This window comes from Jaculus jaculus, chromosome 18, assembly GCF_020740685.1.
Source record: "Jaculus jaculus isolate mJacJac1 chromosome 18, mJacJac1.mat.Y.cur, whole genome shotgun sequence".
Lineage (NCBI taxonomy): Eukaryota > Metazoa > Chordata > Mammalia > Rodentia > Dipodidae > Jaculus > Jaculus jaculus.
In genome coordinates, this window is record NC_059119.1 from 24,009,959 (window position 1) to 24,026,724 (window position 16,766).

At 50.2% G+C, this 16,766-nt stretch overlaps 1 protein-coding gene across 1 annotated transcript; it reads right to left on the reverse strand.

The window, feature by feature from the left end:
• Positions 1–1,575: 1,575 nt before the first annotated feature.
• Lrit1 (leucine rich repeat, Ig-like and transmembrane domains 1) lies at positions 1,576–16,766 on the reverse strand. The gene is made up of 4 exons (XM_004658005.2): positions 16,645–16,766; positions 12,135–12,601; positions 6,693–6,998; positions 1,576–2,546 (listed from the first exon to the last, which is right to left on the reverse strand). The coding sequence occupies exons 1-4, from the start codon at positions 16,764–16,766 to the stop codon at positions 1,576–1,578; spliced, it is 1,866 nt and encodes a 621-aa protein (XP_004658062.1).

The window sequence follows — 16,766 nt, forward strand, 5'->3', positions numbered from 1 at the left end:
GTGTTCCCGTGGTTGATTCTAGGTTACAGTCACTCCAAAGCGATCCGTTGTTCAGACTCAGTCTGACATGGGCCACACTGCAGAGATCAAGACTGAATAAAGACCCCGTCACTTGCTAGAAAGTTGTCAAAGATCTGGATTCCTGAAGATAACCCATAACCCCCTTGGATAAATCATTAACTCTGAGATTCTTAGTTCTCTCATCTGTAAACATCACACAGCCTGACCACCACCAGAATGGGCTGTCATAAGCATCCACTGGGGAAACTGGGAGAACTATGTACCTAGTAAATGTTCTCATGATGCACAGTCTCTTGTGTGGGGCCAGCAAAATACTCTCCTTGGATCATTTGCTGGCCCCCGAAAAGTCCAAAGTTGTCACCCAAAAGACTTGACACCAGGCACCTTAGATGATCTCCTCACTAGAGCTCAGCTCTGTGTACAAGGAACAAATGGGAACGTGTGCTGTCTTCTGCGCACAGATATGTCGGTTTTTTCCCAGCTTCAGGCAAGACCGAGCCAGAGTCCTCCTCTGAAGTCGCCTGCTGAGTAACCACAGGAGCTCAGAGACACTCCCAAACCCGGGCAAGCATCAGTAGGAACCACAAAGGCAGAGGGGAGCTGGAAGCCAGGCAGCACTGGGTATGATAGTGCCCAGTACCATAGAAGGTCTCTTGGATCTCTCCAGCCTGGCATGCCAAGAAAAAAAAAAAGAGCAGTGATCTCTTGGGCATTATCCCAACTTCTGGAACTTACTGAAAAGTCAAATGATCATCTGTAAGCGGAAGAGCACCAGAGGTTAAGTGTCCCTGTCGGTCACTGAGGTCACAGTGTGAGTGAGCAGTGTGTGGATGGCTACCATAGGGGGAGACTGGATCTATGAGTTAGCAGATGGGGTTCCAAGACACACAAAGGAAAAAGATGAACTATTGCCAGTGGAACCCAATGGCCTGGTGCAAATTCCAGAGCTGCCTCTGCCCAGCTGTAGACCAGTGAGCAATGTGGTAAATCGGGCCCCTCTCCAGCAAGGATTTCGTTTCATCACCGCCTCCATGGGAGAAGTGTCCTTGTTTAAGTTGGGTTTGGCCACGGGACTCTTTGGCAGATGGGAGACGGGCAGAAACAACAACGTTCCAGTCCCGGAGTAGGAACTTTACAAGCACTGCATGACTTTACTCAGTCCTCACGTGTCAGGTGAGAGAAGTCCGCCGCAGGTAGCCCCTGACGCCATCCAGCTCAGGCCCACGGTAGGACGTGCACAGCAGAAGCGCACAGTCGGCCTGGGATGTGGACGTGAGTCTTGCTGGGTACTGTTGAGGTTTTGCTTTTATTTGTTACCCAGCAGACACAGATAACCTTCTCGAGGAAAATGGGGAGAGGAGCGGGGCCCTGCTACCAGAAATTGTTCGGAGATTGAAATGGGTCGATACCTATAGAGCGCTCGGGGCACTTCATTGGCAAACAGTAGGCATCCAACAGCTGTCAGCAGATACACAAGTGATGGGAGCCGCTGAGCACGTGGCCAGTTGTCCAGAGGGAGAGGGGCCAGGTGGGTGTAAGTGGGGGGGCTCCTGCTCAGCAGAAGTACTCATGGATGCGTCTACCAGCCCTGACCCCCAGGATCTGAGAGTCCAGGCTGGAGCGGGCGGACAGGAGCCTGTCGGCCTCGCTGACACTGTTTCGGGACAGCTGCTCCGAGCCGTCCTCGCTGTGGCCCAGCCTCTCCAGGTTGACATAGGCACCCATGGCGTCCGCCGAGGCCCCCGCGCGGCACTTGCGGCATCGCCGGCGGAAGGCCCCGCAGCACACCAGCAGCGTGGGAGGCAGCGCGATGATGGCAGCCACGCTGATCACCACCATGTTGATGAGCCGCTGGGTGCCCTCGGCGTCCACCACCTCGTCGGTGGAGAAGATGACACACTGCTCTTTTCTGGGCACCAGACCCCGCGCGCAGACACACACCACGTACTTGGTCTTGGGAGCAAGCCCCTCAATGGTGACGCTCGTCTGCCCAGGCGGCACGATCACCCTCTGCATGTCCCGCTGCCCAAAGATGGCATAAAAGACACTGAAGGCAGTTGTGTTGCCAGCCTGAGGGGCCTTCCACACCAAGGACACGCTGTGGTAAGTGTCCCCCACCACCTTGAGAGACCTCACCATCTGGGCCTCCTGGGGCTCTGCTTGGTTTTTGGAGAGCTCCCCTGGGGTGTCTGACTGCACGTGCCGGAGGGCCACCTCCTCCTTGATGCTGGGCCTGGAGCGTTCGGTGGCCAGGGCTCCAGGCTCGGGAATATGGGGCACATGTCTGGCCACCAGCTTGTTGTAAGCCACCGCTTCCGCCCCCATAGTCCGTGCCCACAGGGCCCCTGGCAGCCCCCGGTAATCAGTGGAAGTCTGCGGCTCGGTGACGATCAGAGAGATGAGCGTCTCAGAGGATCCCAGGAAGTTCTTGGCCTGACAGATGTAGTCTCCGGAGTCAGAGAGGGAGACTGCAGGCAGATCCAGCAGCGTCCAGCTCGAGCCATCGCTAGAGACCTCCTGGTGCACTGGAGAGAAAAGAGGCAGAGATGAGAGAACGAAGGGACACATTCACACGGGCTCCCTACCTAGGCCAATATCATAGCCCTGGGGTTATTATACATTACTAGTAAATGCCCTGTCATCCCAAGCAAACATGGCCATGTGTTCAACTCTCAGGTCCTCCAAGACCCAGTTCCTTCCTGGGATAGCTATACAACTTTGGCTTAGACTAATGGAGAAGGCCAAGACTATCTGGCCTCCAACTGTGAGGAACGTGTGGTTTCCAGGCTGAGGCAGATCTTAAGAATAAACTGCTTCTTAGGCTGGTGTGGTAACATGCGCCTTTAATCCCAGCACTTGGGAGGCTGACATAAAAGCATCACCATGAGTTTGTGGCCACTCTGGGCTACAGAGTGAGTTTCAGGTCAGCCTGGGCTAAGGTGAGACCCTTCCCCAAAAAAGGGTCCTGCTCACTCCCACCCCACCACTGCCGCTTCAGTCAGAACATTTTTTTAATTTACTTATTTATTTGAGAGTGACAGACACAGAGAGAATGACAGATAAAGGCAGAGAGAGAGAGAATGGGCGCGCCAGGGCTTCCAGCCTCTGCAAACGAACTCCAGACGCGTGCGCCCCCTTGTGCATCTGGCTAACGTGGGACCTGGGGAACCGAGCCTCGAACCGGGGTCCTTAGGCTTCACAGGCAAGCGTTTAACCGCTAAGCCATCTCTCCAGCCCAGTCAGAACATTTTTATCTTCTGCTTTACAGATTTTTTTTTTAATCACTTCATAAATTGACCCAAACCTACATTTCCAGAGCAACAGTTGCCAACGTAGTTGCGGGAGACAGAAGAAAGCCGGGAGGGATGTGAGGTTTTCAGTTAGGTATTAAGAATGTTTTTTCTGGGCTGGAGAGATGGCTTAGCGGTTAAGCGCTTGCCTGTGAAGCCTAAGGACCCCAGTTCGAGGCTCGCTTCCCCAGGTCCCACGTTAGCCAGATGCACAAGGGGGCGCACGCATCTGGAGTTCGTTTGCAGAGGCTGGAGGCCCTGGCGCACCCATTCTCTCTCTCTCCCTCTATCTGTCTTTCTCTCTGTCTGTCACTCTCAAATAAATAAATAAATAAATGAACAAAAAATATTTAAAAAAAAAAAAAGAATGTTTTTTCTCCTCAACCTACTTTCTGCCTATAGGTGGCTGTGACTTCCAAGCCCACTGCCGCCGTGACATGCTGATCCAGCTCTGCCCACGAAGCCCAGCCAGAATAGCACGTACTCGGGAGTCAGATAGGATCTGTTTACTTGTATTAAAAAAAAAAAAAAAGGGGGGATCGCCAGGTGTGGTGGCATATGCCTTGAATGAGGTAAAAGGGTTGCTGTGAGTTTGAGGCCAGTCTGGAACTACATAAGACCCCTGCTTAAAAAAAAAGAAAAGCCGGGCGTGGTGACGCACGCCTTTAATCCCAGCACTCGGGAGGCAGAGGTAGGAGGATCGCCGAGAGTTCGAGGCCACCCTGAGACTACATAGTGAATTCCAGGTCAGCCTGAGCCAGAGTGAGACCCTAACTTGAAAAAACCAAAAAAAAAAAAGAAAGAAAAAGAAGCCTCCAGACACAAGATGGCCTGGATATCCGTGACCTCACAGTGCCTGACACTACCTACACAAGACCATCATAATAGGAGGAAAAGATCATGACATCAAAATAAAAGAGACTGATTGAGAAGGGGAGGGGATATGATGGAGAGTGGAGTTTCAAAGGGGAAAATGGGGGGGGGGAATTACCATGGGATACTGTTTACAATTATGGAAATCGTCAATAAATTAAAAAAAAAATTAGCCAGGCATGGTGGTGCATGCCTTTAATCCCAGAACTCGGGAGACAGGGGTAGAAGGATCACCATGAGTTTGAGTTCATGAGACTACATAATGAATTCCAGGTCAGCCTGGGTTACAGCAAGACCCTACCTGGAAAACCAAAAACCAGGAGGGGAAAAAACCCAAAGTAATAATAATAAATAGATATGATTGTGTTTCTTTTTACTGTGTTGTGGTGTACATGTGTGTGTGCACCCCGGTGGTGCCCCACGAGCTCGCCTGTGGCGACATGTGCTTGCCTGTGTTGGCCTGAGTGGAACTTCGGGTGACGGGCTCTTTCACTCTTCCACCCATTCTTATTTGAGCAGGAGTCTCTTAGTGACCCCAGACTTGTCACTGGATTGTTTGTTTGTTTCAATTCTCTGCTCTTTGGTCACTACAGGACTGAGATTACACGCACATGTGCTCATGCCCAGCTGTTTATGTGAGTCTTGGGAATCAAACTTGAGTGGTCTCTCTGACCTCCTCAGGCCTTTACTTGCACAGGAGGTGTCCCTAACCGCTAAGCCATCTCTCCAGCACTGCTTTTTAAAGCTCAGCAACATTATGGGCATAATTCACTCAACACAGTGAAAGTACCAGACAAAGCTCAACAGATGGTGTGGTGGTTTGATTCAGGTGTCCCCCATAAACTTAGGTGTTCTGAATGTAGGTTCCCAGCTGATGGAGATTTGGGAATTAATGCCTCCTGGAGGGAGTGTATTGTTGGGGGCGGGTTTATGGGTATTAAAGCCAGTTTCCCCTTGCCAGTGTTTGGCACACCCTCCTGTTGCTGTGGTCCACCTTATGCTGGCCAGGGGGTGATGTCCACCCTCTGTTCATGCCATCATTTTTCCCTGTCATTGTGGAGATTGTCCTCGAGCCTGTAAGCCAAAATAAATCTCTTTTTCCCAGAAGCTGCTCTTGGTTGGGTGATTTCTAACAGCAATGCGAACCGGACTGCAACAGATGGCAACGTCATCATGAACTGCTCCTGGTTATACAGGATTAACATTTTTTTAAAAGCATGGGAAATTTGATATAAATATTAAATACAGTAAGAGAATGCTTTTACTTAAAAAGTCAGCTTTGCTGGACATGGTGGTGCACACCTTTAATCCCAGCATTTGGGAGGCAGAGTTAGGAGGATCGCAGTGAGTTCAGGTCCACCCTGAGACTACACAGTGAATTCCAGGTCAGCTTGGGCTACAGCGAGACCCTATCTCGAAAAACCAAAAATAAAAATTGAAAAAAAAAAGTAAGATAAAAAGTCAGTGTTGTGGGGTTAGAAAGAAGGTTCAACAGTTAAGAGCACTTCCTGTGCTCACTCAGACTTTGCTTCCAAAGTCTAGTGGCCTGGGATCCATTCTCCAGCGCCCACAAAAAACCTAGATACACAAAGCAGTGCAGACATCTGGAGTTTGTTTGCAGTGACAGGAGACCCTGGAACACCCATACTCACTCTCTCCGCGCCTGCCTCTTTCTCCCTGTCCTCCTATTTCTCTCACTCAAATAAATAAATACGTTTAAGCCGGGCGTGGTGGCGCACGCCTTTAATCCCAGCACTTGGGAGGCAGAGGTAGGAGGATCGCTGTGAGTTCGAGGCCACCCTGAGTCTCCATAGTGAATTCCAGGTCAGCCTGGGATAGAGTATGACCCTACCTTGAAAAAAAAAATTACACACACACACACACACACACACACACACACACACACATATGTTTAAAGTCAGCTTTGTATTGCCCCCAATGTGGTCCCTGAGTTTGTGATATGGTATTTAATAATGAGACACAGCAAGAGCTATCATCATCATTAAATCCACTTTCCCTGCACTGTGAGTCTGAACAAGTCCTATCCAACTCCATTGAGACAGACGGCAGCCCAGCCTAGCTCACACTGCTTCCTCCCTGGCACGGCCCACTCCCCACTTAGGATGTTGACTCTGGTGATGTGAATCAGATGTCTCCCATAAGCCCACGTGTTCTGCATGCTTCATTTCCAGCTGGTGGCAATTTGGTGGAGCCTTGCTGGAGGAGGCGTGTTGCTGGGGGTGGGCTTGGATGGTTAATTCGCCCTGGCCCGCGGCTATTTCCACCTGCTGTGGCAGAGGCGATGTCCAGCCTCTGCTCGTACCATGCTTTCCCCTGCCATCATGAAGGTGCGCCTCTAGACCGCAAGCCAGAAATAAAACTTTTCCTTCCCATCAGCTGCTTTTGGTTGAGTGCTTTTATGCCAGCAATGGGAAGGTCACTACAACACGGATCCACCCACCCACCCCAGTGCAGGAGTCCACACAGAAGTGCCCGTGGCTCACATACCTGTGCCACTCAGCGGGTGCCCATTGGTTCTCCTCCAGCTCATCTCAGGCCCCGGAACCCCTGTGGCTCCACAACGTAGCAAAACTGTGCTACCCAAAGGGGATAAGATGCTGGTCACCCCTGGACGGAGCTCTGGGCTCTGACACTTCCTCAGCTCCAGCTGACTGAAGGCCACTCCAGCCAGGCTGCGCGGGCTGGCACACCTCAGTCTAGCTTCGATGAAGGCCAAGTTCGGGGCCCAGCCATCCAGGAAACGGACCAGGTCATAAAGCCGACAGTCGCATACCCAAGGGTTGTCCTGGAGCCCTGCAGGAATGAGAGAGACAGCAAGAGATGAATCCTAGACGTGCGGATCCACAGGCCCGGCTCCATTTCTCCTCGGGTAAGACACAGCAGGTCTCAGCTCACAGTCAGCAGAAATGGCCCCAGGTCCAGCTGCCTGTCTTGCTGGCTGGGTGACCTTAAACCTGGCTCTTCATCTTCATCTTTCCCTTACAGTTGCTGTCTTCATAAAGATACATCACGGAAGCCGGGCGTGGTGGCGCACGCCTTTAATCCCAGCACTCGGGAGGCAGAGGTAGGAGGATCGCCGTGAGTTCTAGGCCACCCTGAGACTACATAGTGAATTCCAGGTCAGCTTGAGCCAGAGTGAGACCCTGCCTCGAAAAACAAAACAAAACAAACAAAAAAAAAAAAGATACATCACGGAGCAGTGGACAGGCCATGCAGCACACTGACAAAATGCAATTACAGTAGCCTTACTCAAGCTAATGCTTTCAAGCCACGGCTGGGAGGAATTTCTGCAGTAATTGCAACATGCCTAATTCCACTTCTAAGAAAACTGCCTCACTTTAACCCCTGGGCCCATATTCTTCCCAGCAAAAGTGGCAACGCCAGCATCCCCCTAGCAACGAAGATGACTGCTCTGGCTAACAGTTCTCTTGTACACAAGCCTGAATGGGATAAAAACTGAGGTGAGGAGGTTGGAGAATCATATCTCCAGTCCTATGTAACATTAAACGAATCTTAAAGAACTGAAATCAGGTCATCACTCCAATTCTGTCAAACAACACGATGTAGATAAGGGGGTATCATATCTTCATTTTTTACATATATTTCTGTAGGACATGATGGGAGCATTTAATGTGATGTCCCCAAGTATTGCTAATGTTTGATGGTGAGTCTTAATAATACAGAATATCTTACACATCTACATAGATAGATATGGTTTATACAATTAGAAAGAAGAATGTCAAAAAATTGGGTAGGCCATCAGATGCTAATCATCAATACTAATTGTAATTGTATTTGGGTGTTACAGAAGCAAAACCCAAGACAAGCTGTTCACTTAAAGGGTACCTGTTGGTCAGAAAGATAATTTATTATATATTATGACCATGTAAAATTATAATACTTAACCCTTCTAGCAAAATTTTTTGAAAAAGAAACTAAATGCCTTTATTTAAAAAAAAAAAATGGGCTGGAGGGATGGCTTGGCGGTTAAGACATTTGCCTGCAAAGCCAAAGGACCCAGGTTTGATTCCTCAGGACCCATGTAAGCCAAATGCACAAGGTGGCACATGTGTCTGGAGTTTGTTTGCAGTGGCCAGAGGCCCTGATGTACCCATTCTCATTCATTCTCTCTCCCTCCCTCCCCCTCCCTCTCCCTCCCTCTCTCTCTCTCTCTCTCTCTCTCATATAATGAATAAATAAAAATAAATTTTAAAACTTGGGTAAGGTGTGTTCAGATCAGATTGTACATCACTGTCTCTCAGATGCCGTCCAGCACAGGCTGAGGGTGCCAACATATTCTCCTACCTCCTTGCCCTGTCACATCAAAATCTGATGCCTGTGGTTTCCCACCAGGAATAGAAGGTAAGACCCTATTGCTGAAGACTCCACATACTTGAGCTGCAAGGCCACTGAGAAATCCCTGCTGGAACTGAGCTGATAACCTCCTCCATATAGACCAGCTGACAGAAAGCTGGAAGAAGCCATTCTGCATGCAGTTCAATGGGAGAGAAATCACCAGTGAAGATACTCAACAGTGGATACTGCAAGCCTTGTATTTGGCCAGCGAGGCCAAATAAGCCAATGGATGCAATAGTAGCACATCTGTCATGGTGCAAACCAACTGCCCTCTAATTGGACTGGAGGCCTGCTCCAAGGGAGGGAATACATCCCTGATACTGAAAACTTAAAATAGGGGTAGTCATGAGCCCTAGGGGTATAACGTCTGCTGCTGTCTGACTAAATCTATATACTATGCTTATCAAACTGCCCAGTAAGCACTTCTCTTAATGTTCATACCCTTATATTAATGCTACTCTCACTTTTAGCAGAGAATCTTCTCTTTTCAGATGGCAGTGACCTTGGGAGGACTCAGAAGGCATCATGGTGCTGGAAAGAAGGGACAGGAGTGCTCAGCACTGTAATATCTCCATCATACCTTCCAAGGCTCAGGGTCTAATGTGGAAGAGGTGGCGGAAAGAATGTAAGAGCCAAAGGAAGGATAGGACTCCTTACAACATGCCCCCCAGACACAAAATGACCTGGATATCCATGACCTCACAGTGCCTGACACTACCTACACAAGACCATCATAATAGGGGGAAAAGATCATGACATCAAAATAAAAGAGAGGCTGATTGAGAGGGGGAGGGGATATGATGAAGAATGGAATTTCAAAGGGGAAAGTGGGGGGAGGGAGGGCATTACCATGGGTATTTTTTTACAATCATGGAAGTTGTTAATAAAAAATAATTTGAGGGCTGGAGAGATGGCTTAGTGGTTAAGCGCTTGCCTGTGAAGCCTAAGGACCCCAGTTCAAGGCTCAGTTCCCCAGGTCCCACGTTGGCCAGATGCACAAGGGGGCGCACGCGTCTGGAGTTCATTTGCAGTGGCTGGAAGCCCTGACGCGCCCATTCTCTCTCTCTCCCTCTATCTGTCTTTCTCTCTGTGTCTGTCACTCTCAAATAAATAAATAAAAAATAGACAAAAAAAATTTTTAAAAAATGGTCAATGTTTAAAAAAAATAATTTGAAAAGAAAAAAAAAAATCTGATGCCTGCATCATTTGCTAAATACATCTGCAGTCCAAGACTGATCACTGCTCCAGCTCTAGTAGTGAACTACTTGGCTCTCACCTGTTACAAGAGTCCCCCCCCACACAAAAAAAAAAAATCCAAAGTTAAACATCAGTGACACTTTTACCCATTAGATTAGCAACAGGCATTTTGGCCATTTTGACTACTGATTCCATATATATATGTTGTTCACTGCTACTTCCCCAACATCAAGAAGTGGAAGTCAGACTGGAGAGATAGTTCAGCAGTTAAGGCACTTGCCTGCGAAGCCTAAGGACTCTCCAGGTCCCACGTAAGCCAGACACAAGGTGACCAAGTACATAAGGTTGCACATGCACACTAGGTAGTGCATGCATCTAGATTTCAATTACAGTGGCTGGAGGCTCTGATGCACCAATTCTTTCCCTCTCTCTCTCTCTCTCTCTCTCTCTCTCTCTCTCTCATTAAAAAAGGGGGTCTGGAGAGATGGCTTAGCAGTTAAGCACTTGCCTGTGAAGCCTAAGGACCTTGGTTCAAGGATTGATTCCCCAGGACCCACGTAAGCCAGATGCACAAGGGGGTGCATGCATCTGGAGTTCATTTGCAGTCTCCAGAGGCCCTGGCGTGCCCATTCTCTCTCTCTATCTGTCTCTTTCTCTCTGTGTGTCTGTCACTCTCAAATAAATAGATAAAAATAAACCATGTATATATACATGCCAGTCTGTTAGGCTTGTCTCAAAAACAACTAAACAATTGGAAATCACTCAAAAATACTAAGAGTGGCTGACACTACTTACACAAGACCTACATGAATAGGGGAAAAAATGATGACCTCAAAATAAAAAAGAGAATAGTTAAATTGGGCGTGGTGGTGCACGCCTTTAATCCCAGCACTTGGGAGGCAGAGGTAGGAGGATCACCCTGAGTTCAAGGCCACTCTGAGACTAAATAGTGAACTCCAGGTCAGCCTGACTAGAGTGAAACCGTACCTCGATAAACCAGAGAGAGAGAGAGAGAGAGAGAGAGAGAGAGAGAGAGAGAGAGGGAATAGTTGAAAAGATGAAGGGATTCAGTGGAAAAGGAATCCAAGAGAAGGAAAAGAGAAGTGGGTGACCACAGGAATGGACTGGTGACATTCACTAGCGGTGCACAGTAAGGATGGCCCCAGTCACTGAGAAACTCTCTGATTGATTCTAAAAAGTTTAATATGCACGCGCCATCACTTGGCACTTTCACTTCTCAACTCCCATCCCGCAGAGACATTAGCATGTGCTCACAAGAGTGTATTGCTGAGAACAGTCTCTGTGGCATCATGGGTGTTAATGAAACAGTGGAAATAATCCAAGGGCCCTCGAAGGGGGAATGGCTGCTGCGCTCTTGGGGGAACGATCTATTATGGAATATTTTTCAGTATTTAGTAAATGAATTTGTCTCATGTAAAAAGATGTCCAGGATATGTTGTTGGGTGAAAAAGTAAGTGCTGATTAAGACATGTGATTTTAAAGTCAAACCATGAGTGTTTTGTGTATGTCTATATTTGTATGAGCATGTAGATGTATCGTAAAAGACAACTTCCAAATAAACACGGCAATTAGTGCCTGTCTTCTGGGAGACAGAGAAAGGATTAGAATGGGGAAAAGGAAGAAAAATGGGTCATTAGTCTTTTCTACTGTTTTTAATGGAGTTTCTTGTTAGGCTGCACCTGTCATCCTCACCACCAGGCAGATGCCCTGGACAGAAAGTTTACCTGGTAGCCTCCGGTTCATTAGGAGCAAAGGAGGGACAGAAGAGACAGAGGGGGCAGCTACTGTCTTGTGCCAATGCGTTCAACCCTGAGTTGGGAAACTGAGTGTCCGGGCAGGTGGGGGGTGGGGAGGGCTTTGGTTGACCGGAAGGACCTGCTGCATCTCATTTTCCGTGTTTCTGTCTTTGGAATGTAAACTGCCCTGTTACAACTGGCTTCGGCTACTAAGCCTGCCACTCGTTTAAAAAAATAATAAATGAATAAAATGTATTTATTTATTTGAGAGAGAAAGCGGCGGAGAGAGAGAGAGAGCGGGCGCGCCAGGACCTCTATCCGCCGCAAACGAACTCCAGACGCACGCGCCACCTTGTGCATCTGGCTTACGTGGGTCGCGAGGGAATCGAACCCAGGTCCTTTGGCTTTGCAAGTGCCTTAACCACTGAGGCATCTCTTCAGCCCCAAACCCTGCCACTCTGGAGGGTCTCACTCCATCTTCCATTAAACGTAGAAGGTGGATATATGATTTCCATGCTCTGGACACAGGCTTGGTTAAATGGCCCAAGACTCCCTCCTCCCCACCCCCACACTCCCAGGCGCATCAGGATGATTCCAAGTGGAAGACGCCGTCTCTTACCTAGAACCAACCTGGTGTGGTGGTCTGACAGGGAGGGCCCGGCCTTCAGGTGAGCCCAGGTGTCCAGCAGCTCCTGGGGGAGCCTCAGCAGCTGGTTGCTGGAGAGGTCGAGGAAGGTCAGGTTGACCAGGAAGTGCGCGGCCTCGCGCGGCAAGGCGGAGAGGCGATTGGCCTGCAGGTCCAGCAGCCGCAGCCTGGGGGCGTCGGTCAGCGCGGTCCAGGGGAAGGCGGCCAGGCGGTTCCCCGGCAGGCGCAGCTCGCGCAGGCGCCGCAGGCCCCGGAGCATCAGGGCGCTGAGCTCGCTGATGGCGTTGTAGGGCAGCCACAGCTGCTCCAGGCGGCCCAGCGGCCGGAAGGCTTCGCCCGGGACCCTGCGGATGGCCGTGCGCTCCAGGCGCAGCCGGCACGTGTCCGGAGGAATGGATGCTGGGGGCAGGGTCATGTCGGGGTCGCTGCACACCACCGTCCTGGTGCAGAAAGGGGGGGGGGGGGCAGGGGGGTAGTTGAGCAAAGGTCCTATCAAGTCAGCAATCTCCGCACCACCACTTTACTTAGGAGGTCCCCAGATCTACCTGCTAACAAGGACGCCAAGTGCCCCTAGGGACTTTGTATGTCCCACCGCAGTCCGCAACACTTGCACCAGCGAATGAACCACATGTGAGCGTCACGTCAATGCTGAATGTGGTTCTTTACCAAATTACACCTGGGTAACCATTTTGTCTTTCCAGCATTAAAAATATGTACATATGGGCTGGAGTGGTGGCTTAGCGGCTAAGCGCTTGCCTGTGAAGCCTAAGGACCCCGGTTCGAGGCTCGATTCCTCAGGACCCAAGTTAACCAGATGCACAAGGGGGCGCACGCATCTGGAGTTCGTTTGCAGTGGCCGGTGACCCTGGTGCACCCATTCTCTCTCTCTGCCTGTCGCTCTCAAATAAAAAAGTAAAGATAAAAACAAAAAAAAATATTTAAAAATATGTACATATGTGGCTCATGCCTTTGATCCCAAGCACTTGGGAGGCAGAGGTAGGAGGATCACTGTGAGTTCGAATCCACCCTGAGACCACATGGTGAATTCCAGGTCAGCCTGGGCTAGAGTGAGACACTACCTCCAAAAAACCAATGTGTGTGTGTGTGTGTGTGTGTGTGTGTGTGTGTGTGTATGAAGGACCTCAAAAAGTGGAAGTAAGCCAGGCGTGGTGGCGCACACCTTTAATCCCAGCACTCAGGAGGCAGAGGTAGGAGGCTTGCTACAAGATCGAGTCCACCCTGAGACTACATAGTGAATTCCAGGCCAGCCTGGGCGAGAGTGAGACCCTACCTCGAAAAATAGAAAAACCAAAAAATAGAGTGTAAGTGTCCCAAGTCGGTACCGACTAGGAGAGGCCATGAGACGATCGAGGAAGCTAAGTGCTGTGACCTGGCCACAGCTGGAGTCTCATCAGGGCTCTTTGCTTGCTGGTCATGTGACTTTAGATACATTATGTAACCACTCTTTTCTTCAGTTTCCCCATAGTAGGAAACTCTACCACCACAGAGAAGTTATGGGAACGAAATGAGATAACACACCAGCCCATGTGCCGCGTGCGGCCTGGCAAGAGCCTAGTCCTGTGGATGGCTGTCACCCATCTCTGCATCTCAGCACAGTAGATCAGAGAAGCCTTTTGAGCTCCTGCCCAAAACGCGGTGGACATTCTAAGCTGAGGCTAGTGACATGACAGGAAGCAGGATTGCCTGCCAGGAGCTTGCAGCTTGAAGCTGTGTGGGAACAGCACAGGCGCATAAGCGAAGACGGAATGGGAGGAAGCAACTTGAGGACACAGTAAGGCATGGGTGGGGGTGGCTGGGCAATGGGGACTGAGCCCTTGGGCAGTGCCCGTCTCATGTGGAAGGTTTCTGTGCTGACACTGGTGGCTTTGCTAAATGAGGTTATCCTCCGTAATGTCACCGCGCATTGCTCCGCTCAGGCTGCCATGGTGTCAAACCTGCTGTCCCTGTCCACCAGGCTCTGTCAGTATGACTCTAGCCTCATGGGCTTGGCTTTTTTTAAAAATAAAAAAATTCATGGATACTCCCACCCGCTCATATTCCTCCCATAAGGAATGAAACTCCCACTAGGCAACGAGCAATTCAGAAGCAAAACAGAGTCACGGCGCATGACCCCTGCAGCATCGGCAGCGCCGACACCACCAGCTCATAAGTCAGGATGGTGTGGATGTGCACGGGAGGAAGGGAAGCTGGTCCTAGGTAGGGGAGAAGGTGGTAATGGAGGGATCAAAGTGCACCAAGAAGTCCAACACATGCCAACAGTACGAACCGGGCACAAAGAGCCCACACACACCTATTCAAGTACCCAGACCGCCTCAACAAGAGCAGTGACCACAGGGATACATCGTACGCTAAGTGCGTAGGACAAGCCAGGGTGTCGGGGGCAGCTCTCGACAGGCTCTGGTTAGAGCTGGGTCTGAGGAAGGCATTGAGATGCCAACACAGCCTTGATTTCAGTGCACAGTGTATGTCTCCGGCCTTTTGTGATCTCAGCCTCCTTCTGCAGTCTGTCATGGTCCCGTTCCTCTCATAGGACACTCCACGCAGATGGGCTGATGTATGTCATCTGTGGGACTGTCAGGCAGGAGCTCTGGCTTCAGAGGAGGGAGTGACCAGTGGCTGACATTAGTGCCTCTAGAAGTTGCCCTTGAAATTTCATTTTCCATCCAAAGGTTGACTCTACTCTCCTCTGGTTCCTACCCCACAGCAGCATCTCCACATGGGAAGATTCTGAGGGGAAAAAAAAGTCAAACTCATGGATTCTGGGACTGGTTCCATCACCAGGGCTGTGTGACTTTGAGGCCTGTGCTCTTTGAGGATGGTGTCACCTTTGTGCTCAGGGTGACAAAGCACCCACCACCCTGACTGGGGGACTGTTTCCCAGGCCAGTTCAAGGATCAGACTATCTTTGTCGGTGAGAGGAAACTTCAGATACTTAGGCCAAAAGAGGGACTCTTAGCAGGGTGTGGTGGCTCATGCCTATAATCCCAGCACTGAAGAGGTTGTGGCTGGAGGATTGCCATGAGTTTGAGACCAGCCTGGGCTCCAGAGTGAGTTCCAGACCAGACTGGGCTATAATGAGACCCTACCTCAATAAAATAAAATAAAACAGGGGGGAGGGGTGGAGAGATGGCTTAGCAGTTAAAGCACTTGCCTGTGAAGTCTAAGGACTCATGTTTGATTCTCCAGGTCCTACATAAGCCAGACAGTGATGAAAGTTTGCAAAGTCACACGTGTGCACAGGGGTTCACACGTCTGGAGTTCCATTGCAGTGCCTGGAGGCCATGGCGTGCCAATTCTCTTTCTCTCTCATATATATATATATATATATATATATATATATGTGTGTGTGTGTGTGTGTGTGTGTGTGTGTGTGTGTGTGTGTGTGTGTGGCAGTCTGTTGGGCTTGCCTTGAAAAACCAAAAACAGGACTCTTCCTCATAGCATATAGGGTGTCTTTTCTTATGTAGTCCTCTCCATTCTCTGCCTCCATTGCCCCCAGCAAACCCAACATTGCCAGCATCGCTGAAATGGTGGTTCCGACAACATTGTTTCCCTGATCAGAAATCATCAGTGATCCTCCATCTAAAACAAGTAGCCAATGGAGGATGGAACTCCAGAGGGCTGAAACGTTCATAGGAAGACCCCGAGCTAGGGACTGAAACCCTTAGAAAATGCAGAGGTCCCGAGAACACACTGGGGAAGCTGGAGGAAAGACGGCTTAATGGCATCTGAAGAGAGAAAGAAAATGAGCTGGCTGGGAAGAGCAAGGGTCGGCCAGACACAGGAGCTTGGGAAGGTCCGTGGAAGGGGAGGAGGAGAGGATGGGGAGGAGGACACTTTTGGTCTTCCAGAGTTCCCACGAGAGGGGTCAGGGCTGAGGTCCCTGGGTGCTGTTGGAGGAGAGCGAAAGTAAGGAACAAAGGAAAAGATACGCGGCTCCATTGTGGCTCGGAAGACAAAAGCACACGAACGTCACTAGGAATGTCACGGAGGTGAGGCGCGGGAATGGAAAAGACCTGGGAAAGGGACTGGGAGACCCAGAAACAAAGCCTAGAAGGCAACAAGGGAAGGTAACAGATGAGCTAGGGAGGAAGCTTCCTGGACTTTTAAAGTGGGATCTTCTCCACTAGGAGCCTGGAGAAGGACTCAGGAAGGACTCCCGGAACCTGGCACACACATGCCCCCTCTCCCCTGTGTAAAGAACCTGGAATCTCCATTTACTGAAGATGACATGATGCCGATTACAACCATAAGACCCTGGGTTTCAAAGGGCCAGGAAGTCGACAATCTCACCCAGCCATTGCACGAGGGTCCTGAATTCAGACCGTCTGTACTTATCAGACAGGGAGCAGGGGACTGGTGATCCCGTGGGCAGCTTCTGGCCTTCCATCCCTCCCCCATCCCTGCCTAGCCCATGAGAGCGGTGAGGGCTGAGTGACCCACCCGACAGCTGGTGTCCTACCTGGCCTTGCTGCCATCACCCAGGATGTGGACGCTGCAGCTGCACTGAGAAGGACAGAAGCCCCGGGCCTGGTGAGGCCCCCCAAGGGCCAGGAGCCAGAGCATGCCCACGGCCACCCACAT

Excerpts from the sequence above, each read along its gene's own strand:
- Lrit1 (XM_004658005.2), bottom strand. The coding sequence starts at position 16,766 with ATGTGGGTGGCCGTGGGCATGCTCTGGCTCCTGGCCCTTGGGGGGCCT. Across the intron at positions 12,602-16,644 it reads GGTGATGGCAGCAAGGCCAG|GACGGTGGTGTGCAGCGACC; the intron begins GTAGGACACCAG and ends TTTCTGCACCAG. Across the intron at positions 2,547-6,692 it reads GCACCCGCTGAGTGGCACAG|TGCACCAGGAGGTCTCTAGC; the intron begins GTATGTGAGCCA and ends TTTTCTCTCCAG.